The 18275-nt window shown below is 44.5% G+C and overlaps 3 protein-coding genes across 4 annotated transcripts; 1 reads left to right on the forward strand and 2 right to left on the reverse strand.

The window, feature by feature from the left end:
- Positions 1-1383: 1383 nt before the first annotated feature.
- Positions 1384-8145, forward strand: LOC120713587. Of its 2 annotated transcripts, none has more exons than XM_039999520.1 (11): positions 1384-1639; positions 2770-2939; positions 3072-3253; positions 3345-4130; positions 4272-4328; positions 4878-5235; positions 5330-5529; positions 5807-5883; positions 6432-6533; positions 6672-6867; positions 7714-8145. In XM_039999520.1, exons 2-11 carry the CDS (start codon positions 2780-2782, stop codon positions 7801-7803), a joined length of 2208 nt encoding a protein of 735 aa, XP_039855454.1. In that variant the 5' UTR covers positions 1384-1639; positions 2770-2779; the 3' UTR covers positions 7804-8145. The 2 variants fall into 2 exon arrangements, with proteins under 2 accessions (XP_039855454.1, XP_039855460.1); XM_039999526.1 differs by lacking the exon at positions 1384-1639 and adding an exon at positions 1661-1815 and having other exon boundaries at positions 7714-8137.
- Positions 8146-8517: 372 nt separating this feature from the next.
- Positions 8518-9629, reverse strand: LOC120713604. Its single transcript, XM_039999533.1, has one exon. It carries the CDS (start codon positions 9323-9325, stop codon positions 8786-8788), a length of 540 nt encoding a protein of 179 aa, XP_039855467.1. The 5' UTR covers positions 9326-9629; the 3' UTR covers positions 8518-8785.
- A 7796-nt stretch (positions 9630-17425) lies between these two features.
- On the reverse strand, positions 17426-18088 carry LOC120713615 (histone H4). The gene has a single exon (XM_039999543.1). It carries the CDS (start codon positions 17985-17987, stop codon positions 17676-17678), a length of 312 nt encoding a protein of 103 aa, XP_039855477.1. The 5' UTR covers positions 17988-18088; the 3' UTR covers positions 17426-17675.
- Positions 18089-18275: the final 187 nt, after the last annotated feature.

Raw genomic sequence — 18275 nt, forward strand, 5'->3', positions numbered from 1 at the left:
CAGCTTTCTAAAGTCATAACAACTACGGCATCCCAAAATAATTTAGATAAATGACAACCAAGATAACTACCTTCTTCCACAAGGAAGCATTCTTTCTCTCTCGAGGAACCAGCAGATGATCTCTCAGCCAAGATGCAACCACCCAAGGCTCACAATCAGAATTGCCAATCTTGGCATTCACAACATTATGTTCAAGGATTTCACACACCTACTGAATGAAAACATACAAAGGTAGAAATACAAGAGGGTCCGAAAAGAGTTAGTGCAAAATAAAAACTCAACTCCAAATGATGTAAACAACACTCTGAATGTGTATTAACAAAGAACTTTTTGAAGCAGAGAAATTGTATGCATTATCCCTCACACATGAGAAGCAAACAAAGTGGAAATGGTTGGTAAGTTGCATAAAATTTAATTTTAGTATTGCTGTTATCCCAAATAAATTTTATGGACAACAATACTAACGGGTATAGAATGTTACACTTTTTTGGTTCGTTTATGCAAGTAAATTCAATTTGCCAATTGCCATAGTAGTTAAATGTCATTATCCATGTGACATATAGCAAAATAGAATTTTATATCAATAGAACACCAATTGCACCAGCGCCATGCAAATCTAAAGCAGCAGTTGATAAACACTTGAACAAAGGCAGGGATATGTCACCACTTCAAATGGTGACAAAGACCTATGTGACAGCCACCAGGCATACCTACGTAGGCTCCATAAACCTGTCGCCACTTCATTTGGCGATAATGGCCTATCGTCAATAGAAATTTCACCTAGCGACGGTTTTGTAGGGCTCACGTGAGTATGCATGTTGCCATTTAAACTGGCAATATAGGTCCTTACCGCTATTTTCAAGTTGTGGTAGACTACTATTTTTACAGTTTTTTAAATTCTAAATTTTCCAATATTGTATTATTGGAAAAAATTCCTGGTTTGGGGCTCCTGCTCGAGTTACTGTTAGGCTGAACAGCTATAGAGAGAAGGCCCGTGTTTGGATGGGGGTGAAAAACTTTTCATGAAATTTTTTTGCAACTTTGACCACTAATTAAATGTATTAAATAAAGTTTAATTACAAAACCACATATACAACCAAACACGCACACGGAGGGTTAATTTTTTAAAGGCCTCATTAGATTCGTCTCGCGATTTACACGGAGGGTTGTGGAGGTGGTTTTGTAATTAGACTTCATTTGTACTCTAAATTAGTGGTCAAAATAGAAAAAAAAATTCCATCAAATCCAACCAAACACGGCCTGTGCCTGTGCGTCTGTTGAATGGGCTGCTTGCTTGCTTGCTGCTAGCTGTACACCACTCGCTCTCCACATGGACACTGACACATGGAAGCAATGAAGCACGGAGGGGAACCGGAGAGCAGTAATCGTCTCTCCTCCCTTCCCATTGCCTTTTTTTACCCAACGTCCTCTCCTCCGTTCCCATCTCGAGTAAGCATCCATCTCAGGACCAAGAAAAAGAACCGCTCGCTTCTCAATTTTCTCTCGGTGCAGTGTGTGTGATCGTCTCCTTCCCCTTCCCCTCGTCCTTCCAACAGCAGTGGGTTAATCTGGTGTAGGAATCTTTTTCCTCGATCACATCTTCTTTCTCTCAGGCACAGCAAAGCAAAGCAATCTCAAGGTACGGACCGTACCACTAATCCCAACCGCATTTCCTTTCCTTTATTTCTTCTGGCTTCTTTCTTGCTTTGCTCCGGCTCCGCTTATCGACCAGCTCCATAAGCGGCTCTCCGTCGCAGCAAAAGAGAAGCTCGAATCTTTCTCCGCTGTGCTCCTACTCTGCCTCTTCGATTTCGGGTGAACTCCTACTCTAGTGGTCTCGATCGTGGATTGCCCGCCGACGCTATTGATTTTTCGCTGATTTTTGGGGGTTGGATTTTGCTCCTAGCCCTTGTTGCAATGTAGCCAACTAGCCATGTATGCAGGCCACGGAAACCGCAAACAGAATAGGGTTTTGCGGTTTCTTATTTTTATTTATTTGAGAATTTATTTATTTATGGCCAGTAATTTGTGGTTGGTTCTTGAATATTACTGGGGGTTTGAGTTGGCCATCAGGGGTTCCTTCATTGATGTTGCATGTGTGATCTTTGCCCAATTATTACTGGCTTCTTGCACAACTTGTCTGGCTCCATCATTAATCTTGCCCTGCGGCCCCACAAGGAGATTTTGTTTAAGGGTTGGGCCTCGTACCGATTCTTTGTACTGAGAACATTGATTGATTTGATCCTCCATCTATGAGTTTCACCGAGCTTCTGTCTCTTTACCCACGTGTGCTAGTACATGAAATTCAGGAAGAGGCGCGATTGCATTTGTTAACCCAGACCAATGTACTATTGTAGTGTCATATATCTCATGATTTAACTTTTAATTCTACATTATGATCACAACCCCGTGCAAACTGATCACTCATATGCTGCATTGACAAAAATTTCTGCAACTTGGTGTGGAAAATCATCTCAGAAAGGCTTAGTTCACTTTCTTTAATAAGTAGATTGTACCCAATGATGTTGCTTTCTTGTTTGTTGTGAATTACAGACATGCTGTGGAACAGCTCTAGTCAAATTATTTGAAAGTGCACTGTAATTTGCTGTACTTTGCCCTGTGCTTTTGCCTTTGTTTCAAAGAAAAAAAGTAATACTGGTGATTCCTAAAGAACTTTGCCATTTCTTGCTTCATGCATCAACTGTGCAACTGTATGTACATCATGGTGCACTCTGTTTATTTCTTACCTTTTATTTCTCTTGCTGCCAGCATCTATATAATGGTGAAGAGCAAATCCTCGTGGAGGCAGATTGTGAAAGACAGCAGACCAACAAACGTGTCCATTTCCACAAGAAACCTCAGCCCACAAGATCTTGGAGCTGTAATATTTGGTTGCACAAACAATACCATTGCAGAGTGTCACTCAAGGCAACTTTTCGGTACACTCTTGAATCAAACTCTTCCTGAGCTATGTATTGCAAACTGAGCTCACTTTTATACCATGCCTTCCAAAGAATAGCAACTTGTTAGGTAATTTTGCCAACTTCCTAACCAACCGTGTCATCTTCCAGGCTTGCCAAGAGCACATATCTCCTATGTGCAAAACATTAAGGAAGGATTACCTCTCTTCCTCTTCAACTATGACGACCGCAGATTATATGGTATTTATGAAGCTGCAGGCAGTGGCAAGTTCTGTCCTGAATCAAAAGCATGGTCACATGATGGCAAAGGAAAGACAAGTTACCCTGCCCAGGTACAACCCTTGATCTCTGTATCTTTGGATGTCTTCTTCTTTCTCACTTCAATGAAATGACTTCTATGTGCATGCCATTTTATCGATTTAGGTTGCAGTGCGAGTAAGGGTGTGGTGTTTTCCGCTAGCAGAGAATCAGTTTAGAAGTGCTATTCTAGCCAACTATTACCAGAAGATGCCTGGTGTCCCTGGCCAGAAGCTTCATTTCTTCCAGTTTGAATTGGATCATGCACAAACACATGTTTTGATGGAAATGTTTACTCCTTCGCCTCCTCCCAACAATTTCTGGAAGCCCTCTGCTGCAGCACCAGCTGATGAGCATGTGAGCGAATTAATATCTTCACCTGTATGGGCACCAGAGTGTGAGAGGAATAATGATCTCAAATCAGAAAAGGTTGTAAAGTCATATGCAGACATGGTAAGGAAGAACAAATTTGAGGAAGTTGGAACAGGAGATGTGGATGCTGAACGTGCTAGCTCAGGTAATGAATCTTCAAATGGTTTTGATGATCTGGATTGTGGAAACACACCACCAGAGAGGGAGGAACATGAACTATCAGATAAGGCGGTTGAAGTACAAAAGCAACTACAATCTGGTCGGCAGGAAAAAGTGCTTAGCATCAATTGGGAGTTTCAAAGGTACAAGATGTTGTCTGCTCGCGCTCGGCGCTGGAATTCTGATTGTTGTGCCAACGCTGCTGAAACTAAAGACAATGAAGCATATAGCAGTAAGTATGCACAAGAGGTCACATACACAATTCTGGATGGGCATTCTAATTTGCCTGAAACCCTAGATACTGAACTCAATCAGCTCTCCTGGGGACATTCTAATTTGCTGGTGCAATTATTGGACTCTGAATCCTGTACAGAAGCCAAGGTTATAAGTTTGCACTTAGCTGATAGCTTACTCTCATGCTGTCATCCTTAGTTTGTGTCTCTGTTCATTCATTCTTGCTAACGTGCTTAATTCTTGTCTATATATTCCAAGTTCCTAAATTTTTTTTGTTTGTTTGTGAAGCTGATAGAGATAGTTAAAGAGTTATCTGGGCGCATAGAGGCGATGGAGAAGAAGCAGGTCTCTTTTGAAATGCTGTAACCTTTGAAAATCATTGCATCTGTTATTATGAACCATGCAATCATATCGTTACGAATTATGTATTATATACAATTCGATAGGGATGAATCTATATAGCTTAGCTTGAAAAGACAGTAAACCAAGAAATCAAGTGGCATCACGTTGAGTACACCTTTTTAATATTATTTGATATGTACTAAACTTTGGTTGCACGCATGTAAGGTCAGAATAGCTAAATTTTGCACACTAGAATTGCAAAATTTGACATGGCACTAAAAGTGAGCATCCATAAGACCCTAGTAGTGCTTTTAGCTAATGGCTATCTATCTGCTTACTAGAAATCAAAGAAGAATGCTCAAACAAAATGATTTGGTCACTGTGCTTATAAATTGGTCTTGCATCTAGTTACTTCTTTTACCTAACGATTACATTTTAAACTAAGTTTCATATACTCTGTCGAGTAATATCATTCGTTCTCAACTAAAGCTTGGAAGTCCTGGAGGATCAATCTTTCGTGGTTGTTTAATCTAATTTATGCTCAAAATTCAGGCTTGGTCCAACAAAGAAGTTAAACACTTGCAAGGGGTGAATGAGAGGTTACTGAAAAGGATTGTGGAGCTAAAGGGCACAGTGAAGACACTAAATTCAAAAATAGATCCTTTAACACTAGATGATTCACTCAATCAGTTTGTTGAACAATGTTTGGGATCCGAAGATGTCATTTATCTAGTTGGTGGTTGTGATGGCTTCTCACTCTTGCCATCACTAGACTCCTTTTCCCCTTCGTTGGACATACTGACACCTCTCAAACCAATGGCTGTTGGAAAGTCATATGCCTCAACTGTTGCATTAGACAACAAGATATTTGTTCTTGGTGGTGGCGATGGTGCTTGTTGGTTTGATACAGGTCACGAATTGATTTCTATATTTAATTCCCTCATGAGCTCTTGGGTTGCAATTTATGTCCTGATTCTGAGTTTTATCTTTTCTTTTTTATGAAGTTGACTGTTATGACCCAAGGCGTGATGATTGGACCACATGCCCGCCATTGAGTCGCGACAAGGGGAGCCTTGCTGGAGTTAGCGTCAATGGCAGAATCTATGCATTTGGTGGTGGAGATGGAAGCGAGTGTTTCCCTGACGTTGAGATATTTGATCCTTCTCTTGGAAAGTGGATAAAGAATCGGCCTATGCTGGAAAGGGTATTACTTTCCATTGTTCAGTTACTGAAGCCCTTAGTAGAACATGCAGAAATTTTCCTAAGACAAACAACTATTGAGGAAATAATAACCATCTATTCATGGAAAAGTGTGCAAGTGCAATTCTATAGTTACGCAAACAATTCCTTCTATCTACTTTAGGATTCCATTTTGAATTTCCTATACTGTCTTTTCTTCAAACATAGTTTCTTCTGACCCCCTTTTTTTGTATAATGTGATGAATTCTGCAGCTTGAATAACTTCTGTCTCGTTTTTGTAGCGCTTTGCTCTAGCTGGTGTGGAACTCAATGGTGTGATTTATGCAGTTGGTGGCTTCAACAGTGTTCAATATCTGAGGTGCTGTCCTTTGGCCTCCTGCACATAGTATTTAGTTGGTTCATAAAAACTTCTGAACATCTCAAAGCTCATGGACCTATTGTTATGGGTAGATAGGTCTCGCAAGAGGGCAGGGTCGAACCCTACTACTCAGGCGGCTTGGTTGAGATTAGAGAGAGAGATAATTCTATTGCTTGATTCATTCTCAAACTCGAGTACACATATATAGATGTTACATGCACCCTTGTGCAAGGCAATCAATCGAGTCCCTAACAAATAGGAGATAAGCTCCTCAATCTTAAACTACCAAAACTAAAAATCTCTTGCCGCAAGGAGTGCGGATTTCCTAATCTTCACGCCGCGCCTTCACGTTTCCTTTTCTTGCGACGTTCATAGACGTGGCCCCACATGACACCTATGGTTCAGTGCAAATCTTGGAAAAACTGGATAATGTCACAGATGTTCACTAGCCTATCCTCTGTTTTTGCAATGGCAGTGAACCTTTTATTTCTTTCAATGAGAGGTACACATGAAAACTTATATTCTAACTTTGTGATGTGTGTTGCCAGCTCTGCTGAGAGACTTGATCCTCGGGAGCCTAATTGGAAAATGCTCCCAACAATGAATGCAGGAAGGGGCTGCCATACACTTGCAGTGCTTGATGAGAAGATGTAAGTGTAGGTCTTTGTTTATATGTGAAAGCAATTAACTAAAGATCTGTAACATGTTTTATTTTGGAAGAAAAGTTGTTCCGAGTCGTGTGTGTAGTATGATGTATATTATATAATTTGTCTTGCCGTTTCTTCTAGATTTTCAATTGGTGGTTATGACAATGGGGCTAAAGCTATGGTGGCTACTGTTGAGATGTACGAGCCAAGGATGCCGTCATGGGTGATGGTTGAACCCATGAACCACACCAGAGGATACCATTCTTCGGCTGTGCTTGGTGGCTCGATATTTACATTTGGTGGGGTGAAAGGTGAAGCAGATACTATCCTGGATGTGGTATGTAGCAACAGCAAGTCACAATTTTTACCATGTCCATTTGGCTATCTATACTGCATCAGTTACTCAACTAAGCTGACTCCAATTATCATGAACCTACAATCTCATATTTACTTTTCAGTGTTTGATAGTGAGGCAGCCAATGAATTGGTGCTTGTAATGGGTTTCCCTGTGTCTACTGCATATATCAATGGCCATATCATTCTTGCATGCTAGATTGCTAGTGTCTACTGCATTTTGGACAGACACTGATTCTTAGATCCCTAGATAACTGTGGCCACATATTCATATTCCTAGAGATAAATTTCTCACCGTGTCTGTTGTGCTTTCTGTTACTGCAGCTATGACCCAACTAAGCTGATTCCAAGTATTAAAAATCATGTACTTAGAATTGTGTTGGTGTTTTGTAGTGAGTCAAGCAGTCATTAAATTGTACGTACTTGCCAAGGGTTTCCCTGTGTTTGCGGCATATACAATGTTCCATGCTAGTGTACTTCAGAAGTTCAGATGAAAAGGGATTCTTGGCTTCCATAAACATCTGCTTTTAAAATTTTGTATGTGATGCACAGATATCAAACTTGTGATGTGAGTAACAGTTAAGCTCTAGTGTTTGTTGGTATATCAATTGTATTTAGCTGTCTGTTTTCATAGTGAGTCGCCCGCTAAGTCACTACTATTTGTTATCATATCAGTCCCATACAAAAACTGTGCCAACTGCGTTTCGTTTGAACACAGGTTGTTGGGTTCCATAAGCATGCGTTCACCATTTTTTTTCCCTGTACCATTCTCAATTCGTGTTACAACTGACAGTCAAGGGGGTTGGTGTTGTGGCTATTCATTTGTCAGGTGGAACGGTACAAGGAAGGGTGTGGCTGGGTGACTACTGGGTTGAAGTCCATCGGCAGGAGATGCTACTGCTCCGCCATTGTTCTCTGACTGTTTGTTTACAGCAGTATAATACTTGCGTGGTGAATTTGCTACGATAGCTTCTGACAATGAATTGACCAACAAGCAGATAGTTAAAACTTAGAAAGCCCTCGTTCGACCTGATGAGCTGAGACCTGTAGACATTGAGAATGCGATGTGTGTGTGTTGAGACCCTCGTTTCTTACTCTTCCTCTTGTTCCTGATCCGAACCACTGCAAAACATTGATGTGTGTGTGTTGTCTGGTTTGTGATACGGCAACACCGGATGTGAAACTGAATCTGTACTGAACTAGTAGATGCGAACGCAATGGAACAACATGGTGATGGCTATCTTATATTCTTATTTGACTACTGAGCTTTGCCCTTTTCAGTTTTCGCTGTTCACTGAAGCAGCAGCGGCTGCTTTTGTGTTTGGGTTCAGTCACCGTTTCACAGCTCGTGTTGATTTGCACGGTTTGTTCTTGTGCTTCCATATGATGATCTCGAATGTTTAATTTTTTTTTCCTGAATCATGTTTAACCCAAGATTTGCAACCGTTTGTAACGCAAATGTCACTACATTTTTGGAATTGAATTAACTGTCACACCAATGTTCCTGGAATAAGTTCTGTCCAAGTCAGCGATTTGCGACAGTTTAGCGCGTGTATGAGTAGAGACTGAAAGCGCGACAAATCGTAACTCCGTTAAGCAATTTGGCTCTTTTCGACTTTCAGCACGATGAAAATGCGATGGATGCTGAATGTTTCGTGCTCAAGACATGTAAATAGCCATTTGAAGCAGCCATTCTAAATTTCTAATTCATGAACCGTGAATTCACATTACAAAAACTCACGAACGCATTGGCAAACAACGAACACGTCATTGCCTGTCCTAGGCTCCTTGGCAGTTAGTTCCGGCAGGTGGTGGATGCGGCGCCGCGTAGCAGTGTGCCTGCGCCCCGCGCCCCCATCATGTGAAGCCACAGGCAAAGGCCAAGTCCGATGAACCAACCCTTAACTCACAACCAGAACGTTGCCGGCCACGCCCTCGGGCCTGGGCGCCGCGGGCAGCGCCGGCCTCCGCGGCGCGGCGGCCGCGAGCACCGCGAGCGCGCCGGTCCTCACGGCGGCCTTCCTGGCGCCGGCCGCTGCGGCGGCGGCGGGCTTGGCGCAATGCCCGCGCGGCGAGAGGAGCCGGCCGCGGTGCGCGTCGAGTCCCCCGCCGCAGCTCCGGGACGGCTTGAGGCGCTTCCGGAGCGGCTTGGCGAGGTCCTCCAGCGACCCCACGGCGGCGAGCGAGGCGAAGGACTGCGACCTGCCGTCGAAGAACCTGGACAGGCCCCGCTTGAAGGGGAGCTGCGTCATGAGGCCGGACATCTCGAAGCGGCCCGACCCCGCGCCCGAGGAGGAGGTCGCGTCGTCGTCGAGCTCCGACGACGAGCCCGCGGACGACTCCCCCGACGACGTGGACGGCGAGCCGATGTCCTCCTCCTGCTCCCCGCACGCGGCGGCCTCCTCCGGCCTCCCGCCGCGGAACAGGAAGTACGCCTCCATATCCAAAATCTCCGAGTCGCCCAAGTCCGAACACCGATCGGACCAGATGAAACGCAAGCAAAGATCAAAGCAGGCAGGCAGGCAGAGAGAGAGAGAGAGAGAGAGAGAGAGAGAGAGAGAGAGAGCAATAGCAGCAGCAGCAGCAGCGTGGGCGTGACACGGCGTGGGCTTGGGGAGCGGACGGGCAGGCAGGTATAAATGGGGGGACGGAGCTGGGCGTGGCCCGGGGTGGATAAGAACGCGACGGGGGGAGGGAGAGCGCTCGGGCGGAGGAGTCAGCGGACGCGCGCGAGCGGAGGGGATAAAAGAGGCCGCGGGTTTATTTATGCGCAATAAATGCGAAGGGGTGCGTTGGATTCGGCATTATCATCGCCCGCGCCTGCCGTGCCGGCCAGCTAGTGTATCCCTCTCGCGCAGGTTTTTCTTTTTTTTTTCTCGCTCTCGGCGAGAGGATAAGGCCGCCACATGGTTCCGGCTCGCGCGGCTTTGGAACCCGCGTGCGCGCTTGCCCTGATTGGTTCCACCTATCGCAAAAAAAATCTTATATACATAAAATACTAAATAAAATTTATTTGTAAAATTTTTTTAATCTAATGACAGTAATTAATCGACGATTTGCTACAGTTAATAGTTTCTAATTGTTCAATTAAAGATCTTATTAGATTCATCTCGCGAAGTAGTGCAAGGTTATGAAGTTAGTTTTATAAATTATCTTTATTTAATATTTTTAATTATTGATAAAAATTTTCGCAAACATAGCCTGAGCTGCGGTGGGGCCGGGGGCGCAAGCGACGCGTGTTTTTCGGGGGGGGGGGGGGGGGGGGGTTCAGTTTTCTCCTTTGCCTGCAGGATTTTTGCTTTTTGGGGGCAGGGCAGGAGATAGAGAGCTCTCGGCTCTCCCCCTTTCGAATTTGAATTGACCTGTGCGGCCAGCGCGCGTTGCATCCCTATCGGCTGCGCTGCGCCTCTAGCTTATCTGCTGCTCCTGTGGCGATAGGCAGAGGCAGAGGCAGAGGCATGCGGGTTTATTATTACTGGCTGAAATGGAAGCCCTGTCCAGAATTTTCCTTTCTTTCTTTTTTGAAAAGAAGATGTTTTTGTTTCTTCTTTTTAGCAAAGGAGCAAAAAATACTTTCTGGAGCGCGACCAATAATTGCATTTATCTGGGAATTTCTGTGAATATGCGATCGGGTGCTTTCATCATATGAACGGTATTGTTTTGCAGGTACCTGTCTGATTTTCATGCCATTGGAAAGCACTGAAAACACATGCGTTCACGCTCACCTCTTTTGGACCAAAAATATCTTTCCTCTGATAAAGGCACAAATAAATAATGTGCATCTTATCATATGAAAATTAGATTACTAATTAGACATATGTGAACCATTTGATTGATATAATCTAGTAAGAGTGGAACAAACCACTTGCCTAAAGCGAGAAACAACACGAGACCATTAGACGTTACTGTCTTCATCAAAGCTGATCAAAGCGCCCCGGAGGAAAAACACAAAGAAATTGGCGAAGATTCCGTTGGGTCTCAACGCTCTCCCTAAGAAGATGCCAACTCTTGTGCGGAGCTGACTCAGCCGGCCTAGTCCTGCCCCCCTTGACCGCTAACCTATGGTCCAATCTTCGCTTTGGCCACACCTTTTCTTCGCCTGAATGGACCGGCATTGTCCATTCCTGCGCCTTATCTTGGCAGCTCCCGATAGCGAAATGCTGTCCCAACATCAGAAAGCTCTTATCTGAAATGCCTTGGACAGCTGGTAGCTATGCCATTCAGTTTGTTGGGCTAACCCTCTTGCTAGTAGCAGACGGTACAGAACCCCAACGTTTCCGCCGAAGAGCATTGCGGAATACACCCCCGGAATCCCATGGAAAAGCACCAAGATCACCGAGCGATACGAATCTGCCATCCATCAGCCTCGCCGTCGCCGATCCCCCCGGCAAGGTGTTCACTTGTTCAGAGCTCAGCGAGTCAAATAAAAAGGATTGAATCATTGAAATGTTCAGCTCGGGTCATGGAAGGGAAGAAAACCATATCCATTCGTGGCCTGGCCTGCGGCATGAGCTTATCTGCCGGAGGAGACAAACTATAGTCTATCTATGACAGGTTAGGTTAGTTAAAGCTGAAGACCGGGGCTAGTGCGGCTAATCGATTACGCTTATCCGCTAATCCGCAGCTGCGACATGCGTGGCGACAGAAACATAACTCTTAATCGATGGGCATGGCGGGGAGTTCGTTCTGACAAGAAAGGTAGGGAGCTGTGGACCAGCCAAGATTATCCTGGTCAGACAAAGATAACAAGTTTTTGGGCGGCAGATTTGTAAGCTTCGGGCCCAGACGTGTGACAAGCGGCGCGAGAAAATGAGAACAAGGTGACGGGTGCATTGCGTCAACAAACCAATCGTTGCGTTGCCGCGCAGAGGTGGCAGTAATCCTTCACCGATGCCGGCGACGGGCAAGGCCGCCTACCAGCACCGAATAGACGGGTGCATTGCGACGGTTGGCAGCGGTGTCTCCCAGCAGCTCGCGGCGCATCCGCATCCGAGTTCCGGCGATGCCCGGCGGCGAACGGCAGGCGGCGGGAGGACAAGAAGAACGAGTCGGTGACAAAAAGGGTGATATGTAAAGTTACTAGGGGTAAAATGTAAAAACTCGGATCACCATCAATAATAGCGATCCGAAATACGGGGTCAAATATAAAAATTATTGCAACTAATATTTGCGATCCAAATCAGTAAGTAATCTGTAATCAGGGGTAAAATAGAAATAAATTGTGATCGCAATCAAAATAAGTAAGTGTTTGGTTACATTGAAAATTTTTCGCGCACGTTTTTCGAAAAGAGAATCTCATATGCATGGAGTACTAAATGAAGTCTATTTGCAAAACCTTTTCAGAGATGGGTGTAACTTTTCGAGACGAATCTAATGGCGGTAATTAATTGATGATTTGCTACAGTGATGCTACAGTAACCATCCTCTAATCGCGCGGTCAAAGGCCTCATTAGATTCGTCTCGCGATTTACACGGGGGGTTGTGGAGGTGGTTTTGTAATTAGACTTTACTTGATACTCTAAATTAACGGTCAAAAATGCTACAATAATTTCGCGCAAACTAACCAAACACGGCCAAGGATGCGTTTGGTTGGAGAGCGGGATGGAATAGAATGGCTCCATCCCATATTTTTAGAGTGGAATAGCTCCAGTAATTGTTTGGTTTGAGGAATGGAGCCATTCCATTTTGTGTTTGGTTCGAAGGACAGAGCCATTCTGTCCTTTGTTTGGTTGGAGAACAAGAATGGAGACATGTTTCTGGTTACCCACTTCTCTCTTGTGGTGAGTTTACCACCAATGCACAACCATAACCCACGTATAAACAATGGAACAATAGCATATATATATATATATATATATATATATATATATATATATATATATATATATATATATATATATATATATATATATATATATATATATATATATATCGCGATGCGATAATTACTACCCACCAGCCGATTCCGTATTTATTGTCTATTTAGTGCCCACTGCTCTAAATAATATTTAGCACACCACCGGAGCACCGGCCAGCATTAAATCACACAACCATAAAATATCCAATCTATTTACTACAACCTTATTTTGCAAGCCCGCAACACTATCTACGGTTCTAAGATATTTACTCCTTATACACACAATTTTTACTCTATCTTATTATTGTTATACTTTTGTTTTCATATCACTGTGGAAGTCATAAAGTTATTTTGAACACGACAATAAAATTTCCAAATTGTCAAGAAGTAATATTTCAAATGATAATTACTCAGCTTGCCAATGAAATTTACTCCTTTTTGTGTGCACTATGTGTTACCACATGTGTGCACTATGTTTATTCTTTTGTGTGATATGTATACTCTTTTTGTGTGCACTACGGAATATTACTCCTAATTGTACTCATATAAAATGGAAAATTACTATATCTAGTATGGCAAAATATTAATGCGAATATAAAAATACTTGCACATTGGAATAAAGGAATAATATTTCCACATGTAATTATTAGAAAATTTTAACATGGCCAAACAGTAATAATATCACCTATGAGAAGGTGTTGATTTTCTATATAGTGGTTCAAATTTACTCCTTCGTGGGTTTTGAAAAATACTTCTACAACGGAGTAGTAAAATACTCATATAGCGGTTCAAATTTACTCCTCCTAGTTTCACGAGATTAATTAGTTTATAAAGGATTGCTATTTTGTTCAAACTTATAAACCCAAATATGAAATATTATTCCATATTCTACAATATTACCCCTCTTTCCTCTCGCTCCCATGTTAGCCGGATGCATGTAACTGTACTCTAGAATTTCTCATGCGCGTATTTTTAACTGCACCTAGAATAATGGTTTGAATGATGCATGCATGAAGGCTATATCTCTCCCAGACCCAAACTCACGCGTAAATTGCTCCTTGAAAAGTTCTCACCCACACTAGCTAGCATATATGCAAGCATTGATAACCCCAGCCGAAAATTTCTCTCTTACTAAAAGTAGACAACATTGAGATGTTAATACTCATTTAATCCTAGAATCATGTTTCAGTTTTCGTGCATGCAAGGTTGTGTCTCATAAATAGGGCATAGCATGCGTGCATGCAAGTTCCACACTGCTGTCGCCGAAGACAAACTTCTTTTTTTACTTCCCACGCCCTCCACTTTATACTCCACCCGGATACGAACAGCATAGAATACACACTTGCATACACCACAATCTTTTTTCCCTGTCACAATCCACACAACTCAAACATAGCTCTTTACTCCCACATATTCCACTTTATACTCTACTCGCATGTTTTCCACAACTCTGAAGTTACTGAGCCGCACAACGATCCACGCATGACACCCTTTTTACTGGTCAACTAGTGCTCTATTAACTTGTGACATAGTCAAACTGCATTAAAATAGACCACCCGCATCAAACCAGGGGCTCCAAGGTCAAGTATGCATTAAAAGCACACACAACACTGGATTTTACTACATTCACATGGTGGCACCGTAATTTCTCCTCGTCGGAGAGCTGGTGGTGCTCCGCCGTGGGTGTTGAATAGACCAGCCCTCTCTCTCTCTATATATGTATATGTATATATATGTATATGTATATGTATGTGTATATATATATATTAAAAGCTTGTTTCTTTGGTCCATCTAAATAACAAAACAAAAAAATCATAATCAATTTATCAGCAAGCAACAGAGCTGAGGATGTGCTGCAATTCCTTGAAAGGTGGAGAAGAGGATGTGCTGCAATTCCTTACTGCTGTCAAATCGAGCTGAGGATAGAGGCTTCGATCTGCAAGAAACAAGAGAAGATGGGCATTACCAACTGTGCAGAGGAGGGGATGGTGGAGGAGAAGGCCACGGGGACCAATTTTCCTCACTTGGACCTGCGTGCGGCAACACCTTGGAGCTCTGTGGGTGGCTGGCGGTGGCAGGAAAAGAAAGGGATGGACAGAGGAGAGAGGTGCGGAGGCAAGACACGGTTAGAGGAAAAGGATGAAGGGGTGGAGCCGGCAGTGCCCGGCGGCGGCGCCCCGCCGCGACCCGTGAGGTAGCGTGCTCCTCGCACGCGGAAGGGGAGGGGAGCTGCCAGCGCCCGGCGTCGTGCTCCTCACGCGGGAAGAGGTGAAGGGGGCCTGCATCTCGAGCGAGGAAGGGAAAGGGGGCAACAGTGCTGTGAGGGGTCGGGGGAAGAGAAGGGCGGCGGCGACGACGGGAAGACTACCAGTTCCCCGCGCCGGAAAGAATGGCGCGCGCAGGAAGAGATGGAGGATGGCGCACAGATGGGAAAAGGGAGGGGGAGCGGTGAGAATGGAGGAGGAAGCGGTGACTGAACGGATAGCGACGGCCGGGGGAGGAGCGAGACGAGCCCGGAGCCGCTGCGTTCGACCGAAATGAAGGAACCGCGCGGTGCAGCATCTAGTAGGAATATTCCTACTTGGGACGGCACCATCCCTAATGTCCAAGAACCAAACACTATAGAAATTGGAATGGAGTGGCTCCATTCTACCTCATCCCACCAACCAAACACATCCTAACAGAATAAACTGAAACGGTGAATCGCGGCAGCGGCCCTCCAGCGATCCTCCGCCACGGCAGACGCGGGACTGGAGATGCTCCAGAAGCCGAATGCGTTGCGCTGTTTTCTGTCGTTCCAAGCTGCAGTGCAAGCTCAGATGAAGGGCGACAGACATCACAGTGCATGCAACTTTTATTTTTTTTATCTTTGCAGTATTCAGATGCAAGTTAAAAAGTGCATGGTGCATTGGCGTATGAGAATTGAAGCTGATACTAATCTGATCGAATTTCATTCTGCCACACCGAGCTGAAGAGAGTTGGAAATCTGAACATTGGATGGCACCAGTTTACACCTGATCCAAGCATTGGATGCTTTCGGATTCAATTAGTTATGATTAAAAATGTAAAATGTTCGTTTATTATTGGATGCTCTTTATACACAGTATAAAAGCACTTATTACACAATATCCCTTTTCAAATTTCTGAAGAAATGTATGACTTGGCAATTCATCAGAGAAGGTACTCCGGTATTACGACAGCTGGAATTCAGAGCTGATCAAATAACAAGCGTTCCGTTCGACCCATGGCTGCCCACCCATTCTAATACAACTTACAGTCCACATCTCACCAAACTATGCAGACAGATAATGTCCAAGGAGATGAGGAAACAAACCTGGCATTTGTCACAGAAATAAGATACAACGCACTTCCATCAGATATTGTGGAGACTTTCAGTCCTTCAGTCTTTCAGTCTTCTGAATATTGATCTCTAGTGACTTGTAGATTTCTTCTTCTGGATCGAGCTGACCTGCAAATAGTTAATGCCCAAGAGTCCAAAGGAAAACTTTCCGGCAAAAATGAAGCACAGTTTCTTGTTCGTCGATGACAAAATAAAGGGAAACTGAATTGCCCCAAATCTTGGTTCTAATTTAAACATCCTTTGCAATTTTCATATGAAGCATTGCTCTTTGAATCAAGGTCGATGAGCATATTGCTGTAACAGCCGGCGCCTTGTTTGATTGTGATGCCGCTGAGAAGAATCATTATCATCCGTGCGCAATGTTGGTTACGTCAAGGGTGTGTATCAGGGCTGCGGCTTTAATTGTGAGCATTGGGATGCACTGAAACTTGCAACTACTCTGAAGGTCATATACTGCCCTGGAAAGAACTCGATTTTCATGAGGTAAATCATACTTGCTCTTTTGTATGCATTCTGACCATACATTTCATGGAAGGTCAAATCTCACGTAATGTGACGAATCATATTCCTTTCAGATCCGTGCAAAAGATGAGCTATCAAAATTAAAAGGTGATACACCTAAATATCGAGAATTGTGTAAGCAGTAAGCTCACATGGAAATCGTGTCTGCCTACCAAGTATTAGGAGTGCCTAGAAAAACTGTTTGATTACACACGGGCGCCCTCACACACAAAGCCCAAAAATCAGCAGCATGGATCATGAAATGTGCAAGAGTATTGATAGAAAATGATCAACCTTTTCTGTCAAGCACCATTTCTTTTGCACCTTCCTGTTGGCCTGTCTATTTCCTTCTAAGCAGAATTAGGCTACGCAAGCAAGTACCAAAAGAAGAGACTGCAACACAGGTCAGAAATGCTGCTGCTACTCAAGAATCGAGGCCAGTTACAGTCTATAGCATCCTGCGTCATTCAATTGCCTGTAGAAACTGAACCAGGTTTGAAGAAAACGAAAAAAATCAAACGTTCAAGGATGAAATCTCTAAAATCGCAAATGTCTGAAGAAACATGGGAAATGCAAGACCCTAATTAACTGCAGATCGCACAGGAATTAAAACCAAATGGGAATTCAAGGTGTCACAGAACAGGTGCTGCCCATCCGTGACAGGAGATTGAAACTACTGTGCTACACATCAGCTGCAGATTCCCCAGATAAACATCCACATTCTAGAGCATTAGCACCATACAGAATTGCAGAAAAGAGTAACCGCGCTAATGGAAACAAAATAAAACGTCACGGCACCTCTTAAAATCACTTGTACCAAAAGAACCACGGCAATTGGTAGCAGATCGGGGTTAACATTTCATTGCTGCAAAGGAAACGGAACTGAGATACAACTGGCAGTTGGAATTTCTAGACCCGTACTTCACATCCACCCACTAAGAACAAAAGACAGCACAGATACGAATCTGATAGTATCTCTACATCACCAAACGGAACGCCCAGCACGGGTAACCCAAACGAACAAGCAAGCAAGCACCACCGCCAGCAGCTGCATACGAGGGAGAGGGCGCGCTCAGCCGCCGAATCCGTAGAGGGTGCGGCCCTGGCGCTTGAGCGCGTAGACGACGTCCATGGCGGTGACGGTCTTGCGGCGGGCGTGCTCCGTGTAGGTGACGGCGTCGCGGATGACGTTCTCGAGGAAGATCTTGAGCACGCCGCGGGTCTCCTCGTAGATGAGCCCGGAGATGCGCTTCACGCCGCCCCTCCTCGCCAGCCTCCGGATCGCCGGCTTGGTGATGCCCTGGATGTTGTCGCGGAGCACCTTGCGGTGGCGCTTGGCGCCGCCCTTGCCCAGCCCCTTGCCGCCCTTGCCGCGCCCAGACATCGCCGACGACGGAGAGGGAGAAGACTCTGCTGCTGCGAGAGATTTGGCGGAGTTTTCGAATTGGCTGGCGGTGGATGGCGGCCTGGTGCGGTGGAGCGGCGGATTTGGGGTGGGATTTATAGGGGAGGATTTGGGAGGGGTGCGCGAGGGAGATGGGGAAATTTCGCGTGGGGGTTTGGGCGGGAGGGGAGGATTTCGGGGGGATGGTTTTGGTGGACGGGTGCGTTTGGGACGTCGGATCAAGGTTGGAGGGTGGGATGGGCTCTGGTGCTGTTGCCGCGGATCGCT

The sequence above is a fragment of the Panicum virgatum genome, chromosome 1K (assembly GCF_016808335.1).
Source record: "Panicum virgatum strain AP13 chromosome 1K, P.virgatum_v5, whole genome shotgun sequence".
Taxonomy (NCBI): domain Eukaryota; kingdom Viridiplantae; phylum Streptophyta; class Magnoliopsida; order Poales; family Poaceae; genus Panicum; species Panicum virgatum.

Bases quoted from the DNA above. Each gene is read 5' to 3' on its own strand.
- LOC120713587 (XM_039999520.1), top strand. From the start codon at position 2,780: ATGGTGAAGAGCAAATCCTCGTGGAGGCAGATTGTGAAAGACAGCAGA. The intron at 2,940-3,071 runs GTACACTCTTGA...GTCATCTTCCAG, and splicing joins TCACTCAAGGCAACTTTTCG to GCTTGCCAAGAGCACATATC. The intron at 4,131-4,271 runs GTTATAAGTTTG...TTGTTTGTGAAG, and splicing joins AATCCTGTACAGAAGCCAAG to CTGATAGAGATAGTTAAAGA.
- LOC120713604 (XM_039999533.1), bottom strand. From the start codon at position 9,325: ATGGAGGCGTACTTCCTGTTCCGCGGCGGGAGGCCGGAGGAGGCCGCC.
- LOC120713615 (XM_039999543.1), bottom strand. From the start codon at position 17,987: ATGTCTGGGCGCGGCAAGGGCGGCAAGGGGCTGGGCAAGGGCGGCGCC.